The sequence below is a fragment of the Temnothorax americanus genome, unplaced genomic scaffold (genome assembly GCF_048541705.1).
Source record: "Temnothorax americanus isolate GAGA-0224 unplaced genomic scaffold, ASM4854170v1 Scaffold4, whole genome shotgun sequence".
NCBI lineage: Eukaryota > Metazoa > Arthropoda > Insecta > Hymenoptera > Formicidae > Temnothorax > Temnothorax americanus.
The window spans coordinates 6,445,585-6,460,761 of NW_027509547.1; the positions used below are offsets into that span (position 1 = coordinate 6,445,585).

A 15,177-nucleotide genomic window follows, 5' to 3' on the forward strand; every position below is an offset into this window, starting at 1 on the left:
TAGGTTCAAATACCACCAGCATTTTATTTTTTTTTAATCCTTGGCAAGACATTGAATAATTAAGAAATAATTATATAAACGGAACACACATAAATCTTGGACTCGCCGATATAAACATGGATTAATTACCAATACGAACGAAAGTCTCGCAGATGCGTTGAAAAAAAAAAGAACCGAAAAAAATATTACAAAAGATAAACAAATATCACCTTTTAATACAATCATTGGTAAGCTTTATTCGTATAGTTTCCAGAGTATTCGGTAATCTTTATTTATCTACTAATTCTATAAATCGTGGGGACAACGCTTTTCATTCGGACAGATGTTCCAAGATCGGTGTATGAATTTCGCAATTTCTTTTTCCTTGACAAAATAAAAAATGTGCGCACGTCACGCAGTCTTTAACGGCTTAATATTCATAGTCGTGAAATGTTTGTGTCCCCGTAAGACGAGCGGACCAAGTCGACCCGTATTTTTTTTTCTTTTTCTTGCATTTTGCGAACGCCTTAGAATTCTAAGTTCTGCTAAATATTCGCCATCCCTCGTTTCTGTCGTGTAGCGAAAAGAGAGTTCCCTTTTTTTTAGGATATAAAATTCTCTCGCACTTTGAAAGTGCTTAATTGCTAACAGCACCACACAGAGATTAAAGAGAGACAAGACTAGAAAAGAAAAATAGAAAGAAACACATTCTTTTTGTTTGTGAGAAACGGAACGCGATCTGGTTACCGAATGCGGTTAATCTATTTGTGGATAATGATAATAATAATGATAATGATGATGATGATGATGATGATGATGATGATGATGATAATGATAATGATAATAATAATAATGATGGTGATTACGATGACGATAACAATTTGCTTTTATCGAATCGGCATAAATTCCAAGAGTCATCCGATGTATGTCATCATACATCCGGCACATCTTTGCGCCATTAATTTTATAAAATAATAAAGTAGTATTTCGGTTTATATTATTTATACTGGGTATCTGTCTACCCGTTTATGTCAGAAAACAAATTGAAATTCAAATTCAAATTTCTTGACACTGATTCTTTCGTTTGTCATATAAAATATAGCAAGCGATTGCGGAATTAATAAGCTTATTTCCAAGTAGTTTTAAGTTAAATTTTTATTGAATTATTTTATTTTATCGATCAATCAATAACTTAATTATTTGATCTATTGAACAATTTAATTAATAAACATTAGAAATTACAATTAATTTAATTGTAACTGCTGTTTATTTAAAGAGCAATTTTTGAAACGTATAACAACTTGGAAATAATCTTTAATTATCAAAATTATATAAAATATTGCTCCATTTTCTCGGGGGAAGTACGCTCAAGCTTTTAAGAATCTCTCCTCTTTCATGTTGTCATTCTATTTCGCTCCCGGATCTCATCTTAGAATAACGACGACGACGACGACGACGGTAGTGCCCCGATGACGGTAATTAGTTGACGACATATTATTACGTTTTCTCTTACACAAAAAACACAGATCTTGATCTATTATGCGATCGTAGACTTATTATGGTGTACATGTATATCAAGTACGAGTTCAAAATCTATCACGTAGTACAAAGAGAGATGATTATGCGCGCTATTTTAGTTTATTAAGTTGTATCATATACCGAGAAATACCAAGACTATAGTACTATATATTTAATTGATTCGGAAATGTATGAGACCAAGATCGGTTAGCCCAGAATTAATTAAATCAGACTATTAGTAGAGGAGGAAGATGGGGGGGGGGTGAACTGGTATTATTGGGGACAAGTGCCGGATACTTTTTAACTCGTTTCAAGTGCAGACTCGTAGAGGACGTCGTAAAAATCCGGCGGTCGCCGTGTTGTGACAATTCGCAAAAATCTCGATTACGTATCTCCTCTAGTAAGTTTCTTTAAATACTTTTACATCGAATGTGACATGAAATCAATCGCGCTGCGTTAACTCGAATCCCGATTACCATTGCAGATTCATCTGAGTCTTGTTTTTAACGTACAAGAACAGTCCCAAGTTAAGTCGTGTATACATCGCCCGAGTGCATATCCTTGCGTGTGACACGAGCCCGACTTTACATGCGACTTTAACGTCGCACGTAAAAGAAAATCATATTTGTGCGCGAGTAACACTCGTGTCGCTCTCCGTTAGAAACTCGCCGATGCATACTCCGCCGTATGTCGAGAGAGAAAAAGATTGCTATACATCTCACATGTGCTGGCTTATCATCACTCGCTTTCTTACAAACATCATTTTTTTTCTTTTTCCTCGTATATAGCTACAGCTCTATCTTCCGTTAAACTCGCCTTAAAAATACAGTTCGGAGAAAATAATGAGATATACACATAGTACAGGTACTGCCGGTGATCGCAAAACTCGTTGGAATCAGCGGCAAAAATCGCCTTAACTATCTAAGGGCCTAAAAAGATCCTTTCCATCAACTTCGTTACCTCGTCTTGCACTCGTGCCTTTCCTTCCGCACGTATCCCTATTATTGTTAATAATCCGATTCGCAGTCATTTTACACTTATTGATTTATTTAGTGCCTTGTAAATGTCTATTTGGTTCTTTATATTATGTTGTATAACAGAGTTGTCTAACTTATGATATCATCACGCGAGCGAGCGAACATTTTTACTTTGCGTTCCACCACGTTAGACATTTTCTTACGAACAAACAGCAAACTAAAAGAAAGATAAATAAAAAACACAGTAGAATCTTGTACAAATGTATCTCTACAAATGTATTTCTACAAACAAATCTTGTACAAACGTGCACAAGGAGACAACATAACTTTACTAATAATAATGTTTATTATTTATATAATAACAGAGAGAATATAAGATACGGAGACAAAAAATAAAAATGGTAAATAACAGCAAGGTGATCGCTCACTCGCGCCTAGTTAGGCAACTCGGTGTTCATAATCCAAGCAATTGCATTCAATACTCTTAAATTAATCATTATGTTTATATATCAGTTGTTCAGTGGACAACGTTAACGATACGTTAACGAAATAATAACGCGTATATATACGTAGGAAAGATCAGGAAAGAGGAAACGAACGACATTTCCCCAATTTGAGAGAGTTCAGTTGGTCTCCATTAAACAATGAATTAATCACCTAGACGCGACGCGATTCTGTATCCCAACTCATACGTACGTTGAGTGCGTGTTTCAGTGACGGAAATAAAACCTTTATCCCTTAGATAACAATAAAGTCGTAAACGTACACGTCAATTGACATATTCACAACGATTAATTATTCTTTATACAATACTAACGAATGTCATTCTTCCGACGTACTTCAAGTTGAGCTTCACCTTAACTGAGACACTAACGTTGCGATTGGCATAGTGTAACATTCAGGCGCACAGAATTACGACTGCACACTTTACTAGATCTCCCTTAGCTTCTCTGTTTTCCGTTATGCACGTTCACTGTTTATTCGCATTTACTGCTACGTCATCCCTTAAATGCGTCCGGTTACGTTTTCCAATTATGCGGATGAGCTCTCGGTGGTGCTTGATTGCCTTGCGCTTGCGACGCCTGCGACGGAATCATATCAAGCAGATATTGACGTTGAAGATCCGCCGCTTGCCGTTGTAATTCTACAAGGCCCTTACCACCGGCAGCCATCGCTAATTGATAGGGATACAATATAGAGGTAAAATGCGGCATCATGTGAGCAGGAAGAGGTTGATGCGGTGGTAAGCCGGGTACTGGATTCTTCGCCAATTCTGAAACAATAATAACAGTGCGATGAATTGAAAATAATTAGTTTTTATTTAAGATTTTGCGGATGCGTGTATCTTTGCTCACCTCTGAGCAATTGTTGCTGCAACGCTGCCGCAGCAGCTGCATGATGCGGACTAAACTTCCCGCTCTCGGCCAGTTTCACTAAGGGATGCTCCTGCAACTTTGGCGCGGGAGGTGTAGGCGTCAACGTAGGAGCCGGTGGTACCTGCGGCGGAGGCGCGGGAGGTGTAGCCACTCTTCTTGTAGGAGTTGCTGCCTTAGGAACTGGTTTCGGAGCTGGAGGATCTGGACTCGGACATGCCGCCTGCGCTAACCTTTGCTCTATCTCCTGCTCTTGCTGTAGCGCTTTTACGAAAGCAGTTTTTAATCTGTAACCCAAAATAAAATCCATTAGACGCGGAAATAACATCATTTAATCCGTTAAATTTGTTTTGCAGAAACGTATTAAATTTTCAATTATTCGCTTAACTAAAAAAATATTATAATGAGTAATATGCATATTAGATCTTCTACGACATAGTTAATTTATAGCAAATTATAAAAAGATTAACAAAATGAGATTTTACTATTATTCTTGCATCATTGATATTTTAATATGTATATGAAAACCTACCGATTGGTGTGCTCTGCTTTCAATGCTTTCTTCACATTAGTCGTCACGCAGTGCTCACATATGACTCTTGGATCACGACCCGCTGATGGTCGTTGGAAAGTCGCATGTTGCCCTCTAGGACTATCCTTCTTACCACCAGGCATAGGTTTTTCCCATTTCCAAACGGGTGTGAAATCTGTTTTGCATTGCGAGCACTCAAATGGTTCGGGAGGTGGCGGTACGGCCGGCTCCTTCGTTATAAAATCGACCACGTGCTCCAAACCGACCAAATATATGAATTCCGTATTGGAGGGATTTGGTACAAAGTGCATCTCTGGAGGTGGCGGTTTCGGCGGTGGAATTTGCAATAATGTTTTCTCGAGCTGCTTTCTGAGGGCCATTTTGGCAGCTGCTTGACGTTGAGCAGGTGTATCTTCTCGCGTTGTTCTCTCCTATATTCAAAAATATAGAATAAATATTATTTAATGTAATAAATTTTTCTTTGTACAGTTAATATTCCAATAACACACAAAAGACAAACATCTTAAATAAATGGAAAAAAAGTAAACATAAAATTAGAGATAAAATAATACAGATAATTATTTTTCATGTGCATGTTTTTACGATACATAGATATGTATCAAAATATTAATTTATTAGCTGCATGCAAATTAGAATTTAAATTTTATATATTCCTTACGCAGAATATTTCTCTCTTCATAAACATATAATTACATTTAAAAAATAGACATGTTAGTAAAAATTTAGCAATACTGCATGTTACAACTTGTATTATACATTAATGAAGACTTGAGTAGATTTTCCTGTATATAGCTTCACTACTAAAATAAAGAATCGTTAGAAACAAAAAGCCCCAAAAATAAAGCTAAAATATTATAATCAATATGGAAAAAAAAGAATAGCCTTTATAGAACATAGACAGAGGAGACACTAGACATTGATCGACGAATGAATCATATACCTGTTCCGAATTCACAGGTGTGCTTAAGGATGCGGTGGTTTTATTTTCTTGCGATCCAGCAAGCAGCTTTGTGTTTAGAAAAACACAACAATGGATTACATACGTTGTTCACAATTAGAGAATTATTATATAACACTTTCACGGCCGGGTCAGTGTTCGCGCAACGATCGCTCGTAACGTATTGTATTGTAGCGATCACGAGTAATGTATTAGCGGTGAAAGTGTTAGTTCTTAAAATTATTCAACGAAGGAGGTTTCAACAGTCTTATTGACTTATTTCTTAACGTTCGCGTAAAGCTAAAGTTACAACCTATGTAAAGCTTATAACAAAAATAATAAAATGTGATGCTATACCTTACTTACTTGATGCGCAGGAGCCGGTGTTGGATCCTTTGTAGACCTCTCCGTTCTGTCCGTTGGCGCGTGATAACTAGAGACAGTTGCCGCCGCTACGCTGGGTGGTCTTCCTCTAGGATGAGGTGGTTGAGGTATCACCATGTTTGGAGGCATCCCGCCTGTACTTGGAATGGCATTTCGACCGGCATTAGGAGGTAGCACCATGCCAGGTGGTGGAGCATGTAAACTACTACTTCTGCTCGGTGCGGGCTGACCCTTAAGTAAAGGCGGAGGTGCTTTTCCGGCTCTGTAATAAGGAAAATGATATTCATTTCGACTTAACGCAACAGTATATAAAAGTTACATCTTGGAAAACGATATTATTGCCAAGTGTTTTACCTATGGGGCACCTGCTGTGCCGTTACTGGCGGTGGTAATTTGCTGAGAACCTTGGGAGGTGCTGCTGCAATGTTCTCTTTCAGTTGCTGAGACTGACGTAACTTCTTCAAAAGTACTAATTTCATTTCCTCCGATTTAAGCTCCTCTTTATATTTTCTAAGCATTCTCTCGCGTTCAGCCAGCTCGTCGGATGACAGTTCCTTGATTGGCAGCATGGGAGGCATATCACCTGTTTAAGCATTCAGCACAACGAAACCCGACGCGATATTAAAAATTCATAAAATTATTTTCTATTTTTTGACAATAAAATGGAAAAGGATTCATAACAACCTTCGTCGCTGTCCGATGCATTTCCATTTAGATATCCATTCATTCTAGGCTCGTCAGGACTCTCGGCATAGCTCCTTTCAATTCTAGGTCTAAGATTACGCCGAGGCTTACGTTCGTCCCCATGCGATCGTTTAGGAGCCAAGATGCCGCGAGCGGCGTTCTGTATATTACGTGCCTCCGGCATGTTGTTCTCCAAATTGGAACCGGTTGAAAAGTGAATTCCCAAGTCTAACGGGATGTCACCAGAATTCACAGAAAGAGACGGGGAATTGCGCCTACCGCTGCTGCTGAAAGAACACGCATTACAGAGAATTAGGGAGCTTGTCGTATAAATATTCGTCATTGTGCAGCCTAAATGAGACTCAAAAAGTTCTACAATTTTCTTTTTTATTTTTATTTTTTTAAGTATATTCAAGCGTATGTCAAGCTAAGAAGTAACAACAACCTACTTCTTCGTCCATCGCACTGTGATAAGAACCTAATACCGATAAGAAACTCGCCTGGATAAAAGGCGCTATTATCATTAATTACCATTGTATACATTGCCCCCTATTTTAACCGTTTAAAATTGCACAACTTGAAGTGAGATCATCAAGCAGGGAACAAGTGCAAGCTACTGCTATACCTCTTTCATTTATTTCAATCAGAAGAAGTATAACGAGCTCTAGATACGTGATGCACTTTACCTGATGCTCAAATCCACTACTGAATCTCCGTCCACATCCATGGCCTCCATTCTTTCGGCCGTGGTCACTCTGCAATTACAAACGCACGCGTGAAGTCGATCAACACGGGGCACGGGGGGGACATTTTATTCGCGGGAGAGATGGTGCGGCGGGGGGGGAGAGGGGGAGGGAAAGAAAGATATCGCGTTACGCCGTTTGAAAACGCGCGCTGCGAGGAAGCGACGGCGACGTTTAATCTCGCGGCGAGGAAACCCGCGCGCGGGGAACACACCGGGCGCTATACGTACGCTACGTTACGCTACGCGGGGACACGCGCGCACGCACAAACACGCACAAACACGCACAGGCGCGCTATACTCGCGTTGGCGTACAACTGGGTTACCGAATCTCTCCTGCGCGCATTCTCGGTTACTTTACTACTTACGCGCCCGTCGCCCCGCGGCGCGACGCGCCCGATGGGCCCCCGAAAAAAAATCGTCGCGGCGACCGAGGCGATTATGCCGCGTGCGAGCGACGCGAGAGTTCAGAGTATCCGCGGAGACGCCACCGGACGCTCGGACGGCGGAGAGGCCAGCGGCACGGCGAGGTCCCGTACGACGACGACGACGGACGACGACGCGCGAAATCGAGGAACATCCGTGACGGGAGACGACGCCACTAGCGTGAAGGCGCGGGGAGCGGCGAGCGGGGGAGGGAGAAAGAAAGAGCATGGGGGGGAAGAACGGGGCGGGCGATCGGCCAATACCTGCGGAAGTAACTGTCCTAACCTAACTTCCACGGGAGTTTAAAGAGAATCGGCGAACGAGCGTCGGTGGGGGGCACCCCGAGTTTTCGGAAAACGAGGATCGAGAAGGACGCGCGCGGGCGCGCGTACTCTCCGCGACGAGGACGACGACGTCGTCGTCGTCGTTGATCAACGACACGGGCCACGTCGGTGTATCCGGACCCACCGGCGTATCACTGCTCGCGGATCGTCGCGCGCTGCTTCTTTTTTTCGGCAGAGTGCACGCACACGCACGCACGCACGCACGCACGCACACACATACGGGCACGTACTCTTTCGTCGCCTCTCTCTCGCTCTCTCTATCTCTATCTATCTATCTCCTCTCTTCGCAATTGAAGAATTAAATTTGATGCCTCGGAAGTGGCGTCCCCGACACAATGGCAGCTAAGCGTAGCGGTACAAGACCCGTAAGAGTAGGTAGGTCGGTCGAGGGGGAGACGGCGGCCGGGGGAGGGCGAGCGCGGGAGCGCGGGAGGGGGGCGGGGGGTGACGAGGGGGACGCGGCGCGAGCGAGCGCGTTCGCGCGGGGAGAGAGGAATGGTCGCACATTAATTATTTCTCCTCTCACCCCTACTACGACCGCGGCACGCTAGTCGCTCACCCACACGCGGCCGCATCGGGAACGGGGAACGGGCTAGAAACCAATTTCTCTCTTTCTCTCCATCTTCATTTTCCTCGCTCGCTCGCGCGCGCTTTCTCTCTCTTTCTCTATCTCTGTCCGTCTCTCTCTCTCTCGACGTATCGGTCCGTCGCCCTCCCCGTTCCTCCTCCTCCTCCTCCTCCACCTCCAACGCGTTTCTCCCTTTCGCACCCCCTTGCGGGTTTTCCCGAATTTCGTCTCCGTACGCGTCTCCCTCCCCCATCGCCCCATCTCGTTCTCCCGGTCGCTCGCGCGCCCTTATGCCCTACGGGAAATCGATTTTTCGACGGCAGGGTCCCCGCACTGCCGGCTGCAGCGGTGGCGGCGACCGGCCGCGCCGGCATACGAAAAGGGCTCGCGACGTTTTTTTCGGCGCGCCGCCTTTTCTCGCGCGCGAGAATGATCCGTCATTTCGCGCGCCGGAGGAAGCTAAGCGCGTGCCTTCTCGCGAACCGGACAACGCGCCGTTAACGTTTTAAGCTCGCGTGCGACGCGATATTCGATAGGCCCCGCGGCGCACCATCGCGCGTCCTCCCGAATGCCGCCTGCTGCTGCTGCTGCTGCTGCTGCTGCACGCGCGCTCGCGAGGGACGCGCGAGGGTTGCCCTTTTCGCCGCGCGCGCGACTCGAGCGGCAACGAGTGCCGTCCTGCCGTCGCACGTGGATTCTCGATTCTTACTCCGAGTTTCCAGTTCCCATGCACGCGCGAACCACGATGAAAAAACCCGCTCCTCGCCTCGCGTCGGCGGCGTCGCGTGACGCCGTATCCCGAAGGGGTCTCTAAACTTTCCGCACGCGCAAGCAGGTATGCAACTTCTCGCGTGCAGCGCGAAGTTATGTCATTTCGCACCGCTCGAGCGGAGTCGAACCGAGAAATCCACCGCCGCGCCGCCGCCGTCTCGACGACGACGTGAAGTTTGCCGCGAACTTGCGAAGCGATCCGACAGCGATCGACTGTAAATTTAGCATCGGGTTACCGCGATCGGAAGAGCCAAAAAGAGACTTCGGATTTGCCACGAACGCGCGAAGGAAATATATAAGTCCGCCACGTGGCGACGAAGACGCGCTAATTGATAAACGTTTACGGGCCTTCACGCACGAAAACCCGTAGCCTGTAACGCGAAAGACCGGCGAACGATGTGCTATATAGTGGAATGTGAACTCTCACGCTAGCGCCAGGGCCACGAGAAGAAAAAGATAGGTCTTCTGCTCCGCGGTCATTTCTGTCTCTGTTTAGCGAGCTGGTCAATGGTATTCAATTGTCTAAAAGTGCAGCACAATAGAAAAGGACGACGGGTTGGCGACAATTCTCCCTGTCGCTCGTCCCGTTTTTTCTTCACAGAGTAGAGTTCCCATTCAAGTATAGTTCTGTGGTTCGCTGCACGAGACATACCGTAAGAATTGACCAATTACAATCGTGCCACTTGAAGACGGTAGCCTTACGTTTCGAAAATACTTGATGCGATTGGTCAATTCTTACGTACGCCTTGTGCCACGAGTACGGCAATTCGTGCGTGTGAAGATACTAAAAGGTCGGTATTCACAATCAGATCTTATTTCAAAACCGTCTTAAGTAATATCTTAAGATCCCAATACGGCTTTACGATTGGTTAATGACATTTTTAAGATTGTACTTAAGATGGTCTTAAATACAAGAACCCCGACTATGAGAGAATACCGGCCTAACTCCTTCTTATCGATAACTAGGAAAAAAAACTTAACACGGCGGCCCGCTAGACGGCTAGATCGACCGTATTTAAATAGGTTAACGGCTCAGTTTACTGGAGTTTGGAAAAAAGTATATAAAATTCACGCAACATTGCGTTATTAGGCTACCGAGATCCAGTTCGGACCGCAAATGGCATTTTTCCGTCTAATCGATTAAATAGGTCAAGTTTTTTCCTCCTTAGGGCCACGGCACGTGTAGAAAAACTCAAGTACGACCCAAGTAGTGAGCAAAATTGACCAATGGCTGTCCCTCAAGTTTTCGAGAATACTTGACTGCGATTGGTTAATTCGTACACGACGCTGCATTGTGCCGCGGCACACAAACGACTTCACGCCGGATCGCGCGCGCCCGAGTCGAAAACGAATATTGCGAACTCATTCGGCTGGAAAACGACGGTCGTCCGCGTATTTCTCCGTCGCGCGTGCAACTCGCGCGAATGCGCGTCGGGTCTCCTCCCCCGAGACTTTCGCCGATCGGAATGCAAGATCGACTCGCGTCCTCGTTCGCGAATATACAAAGTTATCACGGGCCACGGAAGATCACTTCCCCCTCTCGAGAGAAAAGAAAAAGAGAAAAAGATGCGGACCTAAACGCGATTTACGTGCAGATGTGACGTAGCTGTCGCGATAACGACGGCGGAATTCGTCGATGTTCCGATATTTTTCAGTTTTCGAGATACGATTACATTGGAATTGAAAATGCCGAGCTCTGTTTACGCGTCGAAGAGAAACAGAATCTCAAAAGGCCAAAATTTGAACAAATAGTTCCAGGAAAAGGATGACGGGGGTAACAGACTGTTTATTTAGGAGTGAACCAGAGTCCCAGATGCCTCACAGATTAGTCGCGCGATCTTTCGTAAGATACGCCCCGATTGCAGAAACGAAGGCCGACATCTTTATCTTTAAACGTCATTTATAAATACATATATTTGTGATCGCAAAAAGTGGTCTTACGGTCCACGAGATTGGAGTTTGAAAAAAAAAAATATATATATATATATATATATATATATATATATATATATATATATATATAGATGGACACCGATTTAAATAAATTATATATTGTAATTCGGAGAATTTAATGATGATAATGATAGGCTCCCATCTAGTTTTTACGTTCCGCTAAATGGAAATACGCCGCTACACAGTTACGCGTAATTGATATCTTGGTGAATTGAGAAACTTTAGCGTTCGTGTAATCGTCAAAAGCGTAAACACGTATTCTTAACGGTGCTAAATTATCAATGTAAGTGAGGAACATATATATATATATATATATATATATATATATATATATATATATAGTCATTTTTTGTCATTTTTTTGTCCCGCAAGAATTACAAATGAGTCGAAAAGCGGTTGAATGCAAAATAAATATTCCCATTTTTTCGCGTCATTCATTAAAGCTGAAATGACATCGACAATTATGACGATAATTTTGGAAAAAGAGAAAACGAGCATCGCCAACCGTTCCATACATAGTTCATTGCAATTTTTGTACGTATTACTTGGAAAAAAAAAATAGTTACGTATCTTTATCTTTTATTATGCATCTATAGACCGTCACTATATATCCCAATTGCTCGTCGAATATGACAACGTTTAATAAATATTGCGGTAACTCAGTCGTCAAGTTCGGCAAATTGCTACGCAAAGTTGTGTACTTGATTCTTGAGACCAAGGCTCCACTTTTGAACGAGCTAAATATAACTCGTAAAGATTTTAAATCTAAAATTGATATATAGCAAATAAAAAAATTTAATATTATCTTCTCAATATCACTTATCTTCAATAAAGTCGGGCTGAGATAAAATGTTTATTTACCGGATATATACACAGATATGCGAAAACGTGCCTAAAAAAGGCACGTTATTCCCTAAGAGCGATTTTTAATTAAGCCGTAACGATAAAAGTGCACGAAACAGCGTAAACGTCACGCGAACCACGTCGCATTTGAAATTATGATAGGCAAGCGATTGAAACACCGATTATTTTTCACGTCCGCTTGCAAATTGAACGGGTAAAATGAAAAGAATCGCGCCCTGTGCGCGTTTAACGAACATTTTAATGTTGCACGAAAACGCGACGAATTGAACGATCTATAATACGCGCGGGGAAATATTCGGTACGGTTTCGTCATAAAATATGCGGTCGATTAGCGCCGAGAGTCCATATCTACGTGTCGAATGTTGTATTTGTGCCGGGTGACATCAATAAAAAATGTCCGATCGCGAATGCCCGATAACGAAATGTCTCATCACGTATTTACATCGAATACGCTCTCGCGTGTTTTTTTCTCCCCCCCTCCTCAAAACAACATCCTGTCGGGATCGCCCCCGAAAACATCGCGCCTGTAAATCCCGAAGGGGCGAGTACGGCCCTGCGACACAAGCTTCCGCATCTGTCCATTCGGGAAAAACTTCGGTCGATCTTTTCCGTTCGGTGGAACACCCGAACACCTCGAACCTTCCCGTGCCCTTTCTCCCCCTCTCCCGCCGCTCTGCCCTCGCATTACGGCGTGCCTGTATACGGCCCTTGGGCGATACGTACCTACGGTGTCGATCGGGGCTGATCCGAATTCGCGTGGCGGTTCAGCCGACATGCGAGACGAGCCGATATTCCGCCTCCCTCGTCCTCCGCCTCACCGCGCGCACGTCGTCTCCCGTCCCGTCTCTCCCTTCGCGACGCGGTATACGCGCGACGAGGCGATACACCGCGCGTACGACGAGATGCGAGACGCGAGACGCGCCGCCGTTGCCGGTGAACGCTGACGACGACCGTTTTTCTTCTTTTTTCTTCTTCTACGTTCCCGCCGCTTCCGCGCCTCGCTTCACGCGTCACCGCGGCACCGCGCGCGCGGCGGCGGCGGCGGCACGGTACTTGGTACTTCGCTACGCGCACTCCGTGTCACGACCACAACGGCGAGACGCGCGACGCGCTCGCTCGACCGCACTCTCACTGCCGCCGCTCGTCCACGGCGATACGACGCGATCGCATCGTGCACAGCCGCGCACGTACGGAGTCAATGTGCACGCGTGCACTCAGTCGACCCGGCCGAGCGTCCGCTTGTCCGTCCGTCCGTCCGCTCGTCGTCCGTCCGCCCGTCCGCCGAGCGTCGTCTCGGCCTCCGTTCGTTCTCCTATCACTCTCTCTCTCTCTCTCTTTCTCTCTCTCTCTCGTACACCGGCGGCATGCACAATTCCACTGAATTGCGATCGCGCGCTCGACACGCGGTATATGCACCGTCACATGTTCCAGCGAGCCGCCTCTCAACCGTCGGCACGCACGCACGCACGTTTTCCACGAGAAAGAATGCCCGAGCCCGAATTCCGAGGTTCCAGGTTCCACGCGCGAGTAGCGACACAGCGACCGAGTTCGTTCTTCCGCCCCCCTTCCCCCCAGAGCTCGGACCCGCCGGATGGAGGGAGAAGATCCTAGGCATGCGCAACGGCGCGGACATTAGCAGACGCGCTCGTTCCCCGGATCGCGGAATTTCTCCGCGCGTGCGCGGTCGCGCGCAACCCGACCCACGTGACTGCCCCGGCAGACCGGTGCAACGCGGGGGAACTGATACTCGATTAAAAATTGTTCCCGCCTTTTATTATTATTTTCCGTTATCTTTTTTCAGTAAACTTTAATATACGTGCAAGTCGAGGCTCACTGCCTGGCTAAAGATTTTTAACTTTAATCTCGGTTTAACTTACTTTTTATCTTTTTCTAGTTCTAAGAATTAAAAGAAGATAAGTAAATTTAATCGAGATTAAAATTAACCATCTGCATCAATGGACAATTGATAGATTTCGCCGTATCGACAGACTTCGTTTGATTGGTAAATAAACATCGTGCTGCTCCTTTCGATGTTTCCAATCCCCTTATCCCCTTTCGCGACGCGAGCCCCCGTAAGTACTATTTCTTTCGATAAAACGTTCACGCTACTGAGACGGCCGTGTACTGCGCTACTGCGCATGTGTGAAAAAATCTGGGAACATTAATTAGCTTACTCTTTAATCATATATAAATCTTTATCGCGATAAAAACTATCGCACTCGTCACGGAGAGGGTAAAATAGAAAATATCGAGAAAGATGCTGCAGATTTATGGGAAAAAAAACCGGACGATCGAAGAAACGACAAAATGATATTTATCATCGATTATCGATCAATCGATCTTTATTAACTTCAGCTTATGTCAACAAGTGGACTTGGTTTACAAAAAATAACTTATTAACTCATTCATACCGTTTCATTCCTATCTTCCTTACTCATAGCCTCTTTGATATCTATCGAATATCATCGAAAGAACATTTCTACGCGTCTCAACGAACGCACTTTGTCGTTCCTTAATCTGCCAGAGCTGGTCAATGGTATAAAAATATTCTCGAATATGCGGGAACGCGTGTTGGGATCGAGAGTACATTGCGAGCAGGTTTGAACCTGATCGGGTTTTTACGACGCCTCGAAAAACGACGAAGCAATACGACCGAGCGGAATCACACCCGAACGAGGCAGGCTCGTTATTGCGACTTGTAGAAACGAAAATTCCATTTCCGGACGGAGTCACGGCCGAATTTCTCACGAATTTCCATTCCATCGTGGATAAAAAGATCGCGATCTCTTTGTCTCCGTCGAGTTTCGGAACGCGGAAAAACTCGTGAGGACGATCTCACGATTTTTGCGCGTCGATCGCATCTCGACTTCGGAAGAGTATCCTTGTTTTTTCTCCTCATTAAAAACATGGTAATAATATGAAATTCATTTATTGCTGTAGCGAAGAATAAATGGTTCGTTATCGCGCAACGAACTTTTAGAAAGCTTCCGTCGCTCTAATTACGCGTTAATTATTCGACTTGCGGGTAACTTCAATCGGTACCAATACATCCTAATCGGGCTGAAAGCGCTCCATATTTCTGATCATCGATGCAAAATAAGCGG

The 15,177-nt window shown here is 44.8% G+C and overlaps 1 protein-coding gene across 12 annotated transcripts; it reads right to left on the reverse strand.

Moving 5' to 3' along the window:
* Nucleotides 1–4: 4 nt before the first annotated feature.
* On the reverse strand, nt 5–13,624 carry Simj (transcriptional repressor p66-beta simjang). 12 transcript variants are annotated; one of them, XM_077415597.1, is made up of 9 exons: nt 12,797–13,624; nt 7,092–7,160; nt 6,406–6,689; nt 6,076–6,304; nt 5,695–5,983; nt 5,341–5,406; nt 4,380–4,810; nt 3,830–4,134; nt 5–3,747 (listed from the first exon to the last, which is right to left on the reverse strand). In XM_077415597.1, exons 2-9 carry the CDS (start codon nt 7,139–7,141, stop codon nt 3,494–3,496), a joined length of 1,908 nt encoding a protein of 635 aa, XP_077271723.1. In that variant the 5' UTR covers nt 7,142–7,160; nt 12,797–13,624; the 3' UTR covers nt 5–3,493. The 12 variants fall into 12 exon arrangements, with proteins under 12 accessions (XP_077271723.1, XP_077271727.1, XP_077271718.1 ...); XM_077415601.1 differs by having other exon boundaries at nt 5,704–5,983; nt 6,406–6,692; XM_077415592.1 differs by having other exon boundaries at nt 6,406–6,692.
* Nucleotides 13,625–15,177: the final 1,553 nt, after the last annotated feature.

What these genes read in the sequence shown, in the direction of transcription:
- Simj (XM_077415592.1), bottom strand. Translation starts at nt 7,141, where the DNA reads ATGGAGGCCATGGATGTGGACGGAGATTCAGTAGTGGATTTGAGCATC. An exon ending in TGCATCGGACAGCGACGAAG is followed by an intron (nt 6,305 to 6,405) that starts GTTGTTATGAAT and finishes ATGCTTAAACAG; the next exon opens with GTGATATGCCTCCCATGCTG. An exon ending in GCAGCAACAATTGCTCAGAG is followed by an intron (nt 3,748 to 3,829) that starts GTGAGCAAAGAT and finishes TTATTGTTTCAG; the next exon opens with AATTGGCGAAGAATCCAGTA.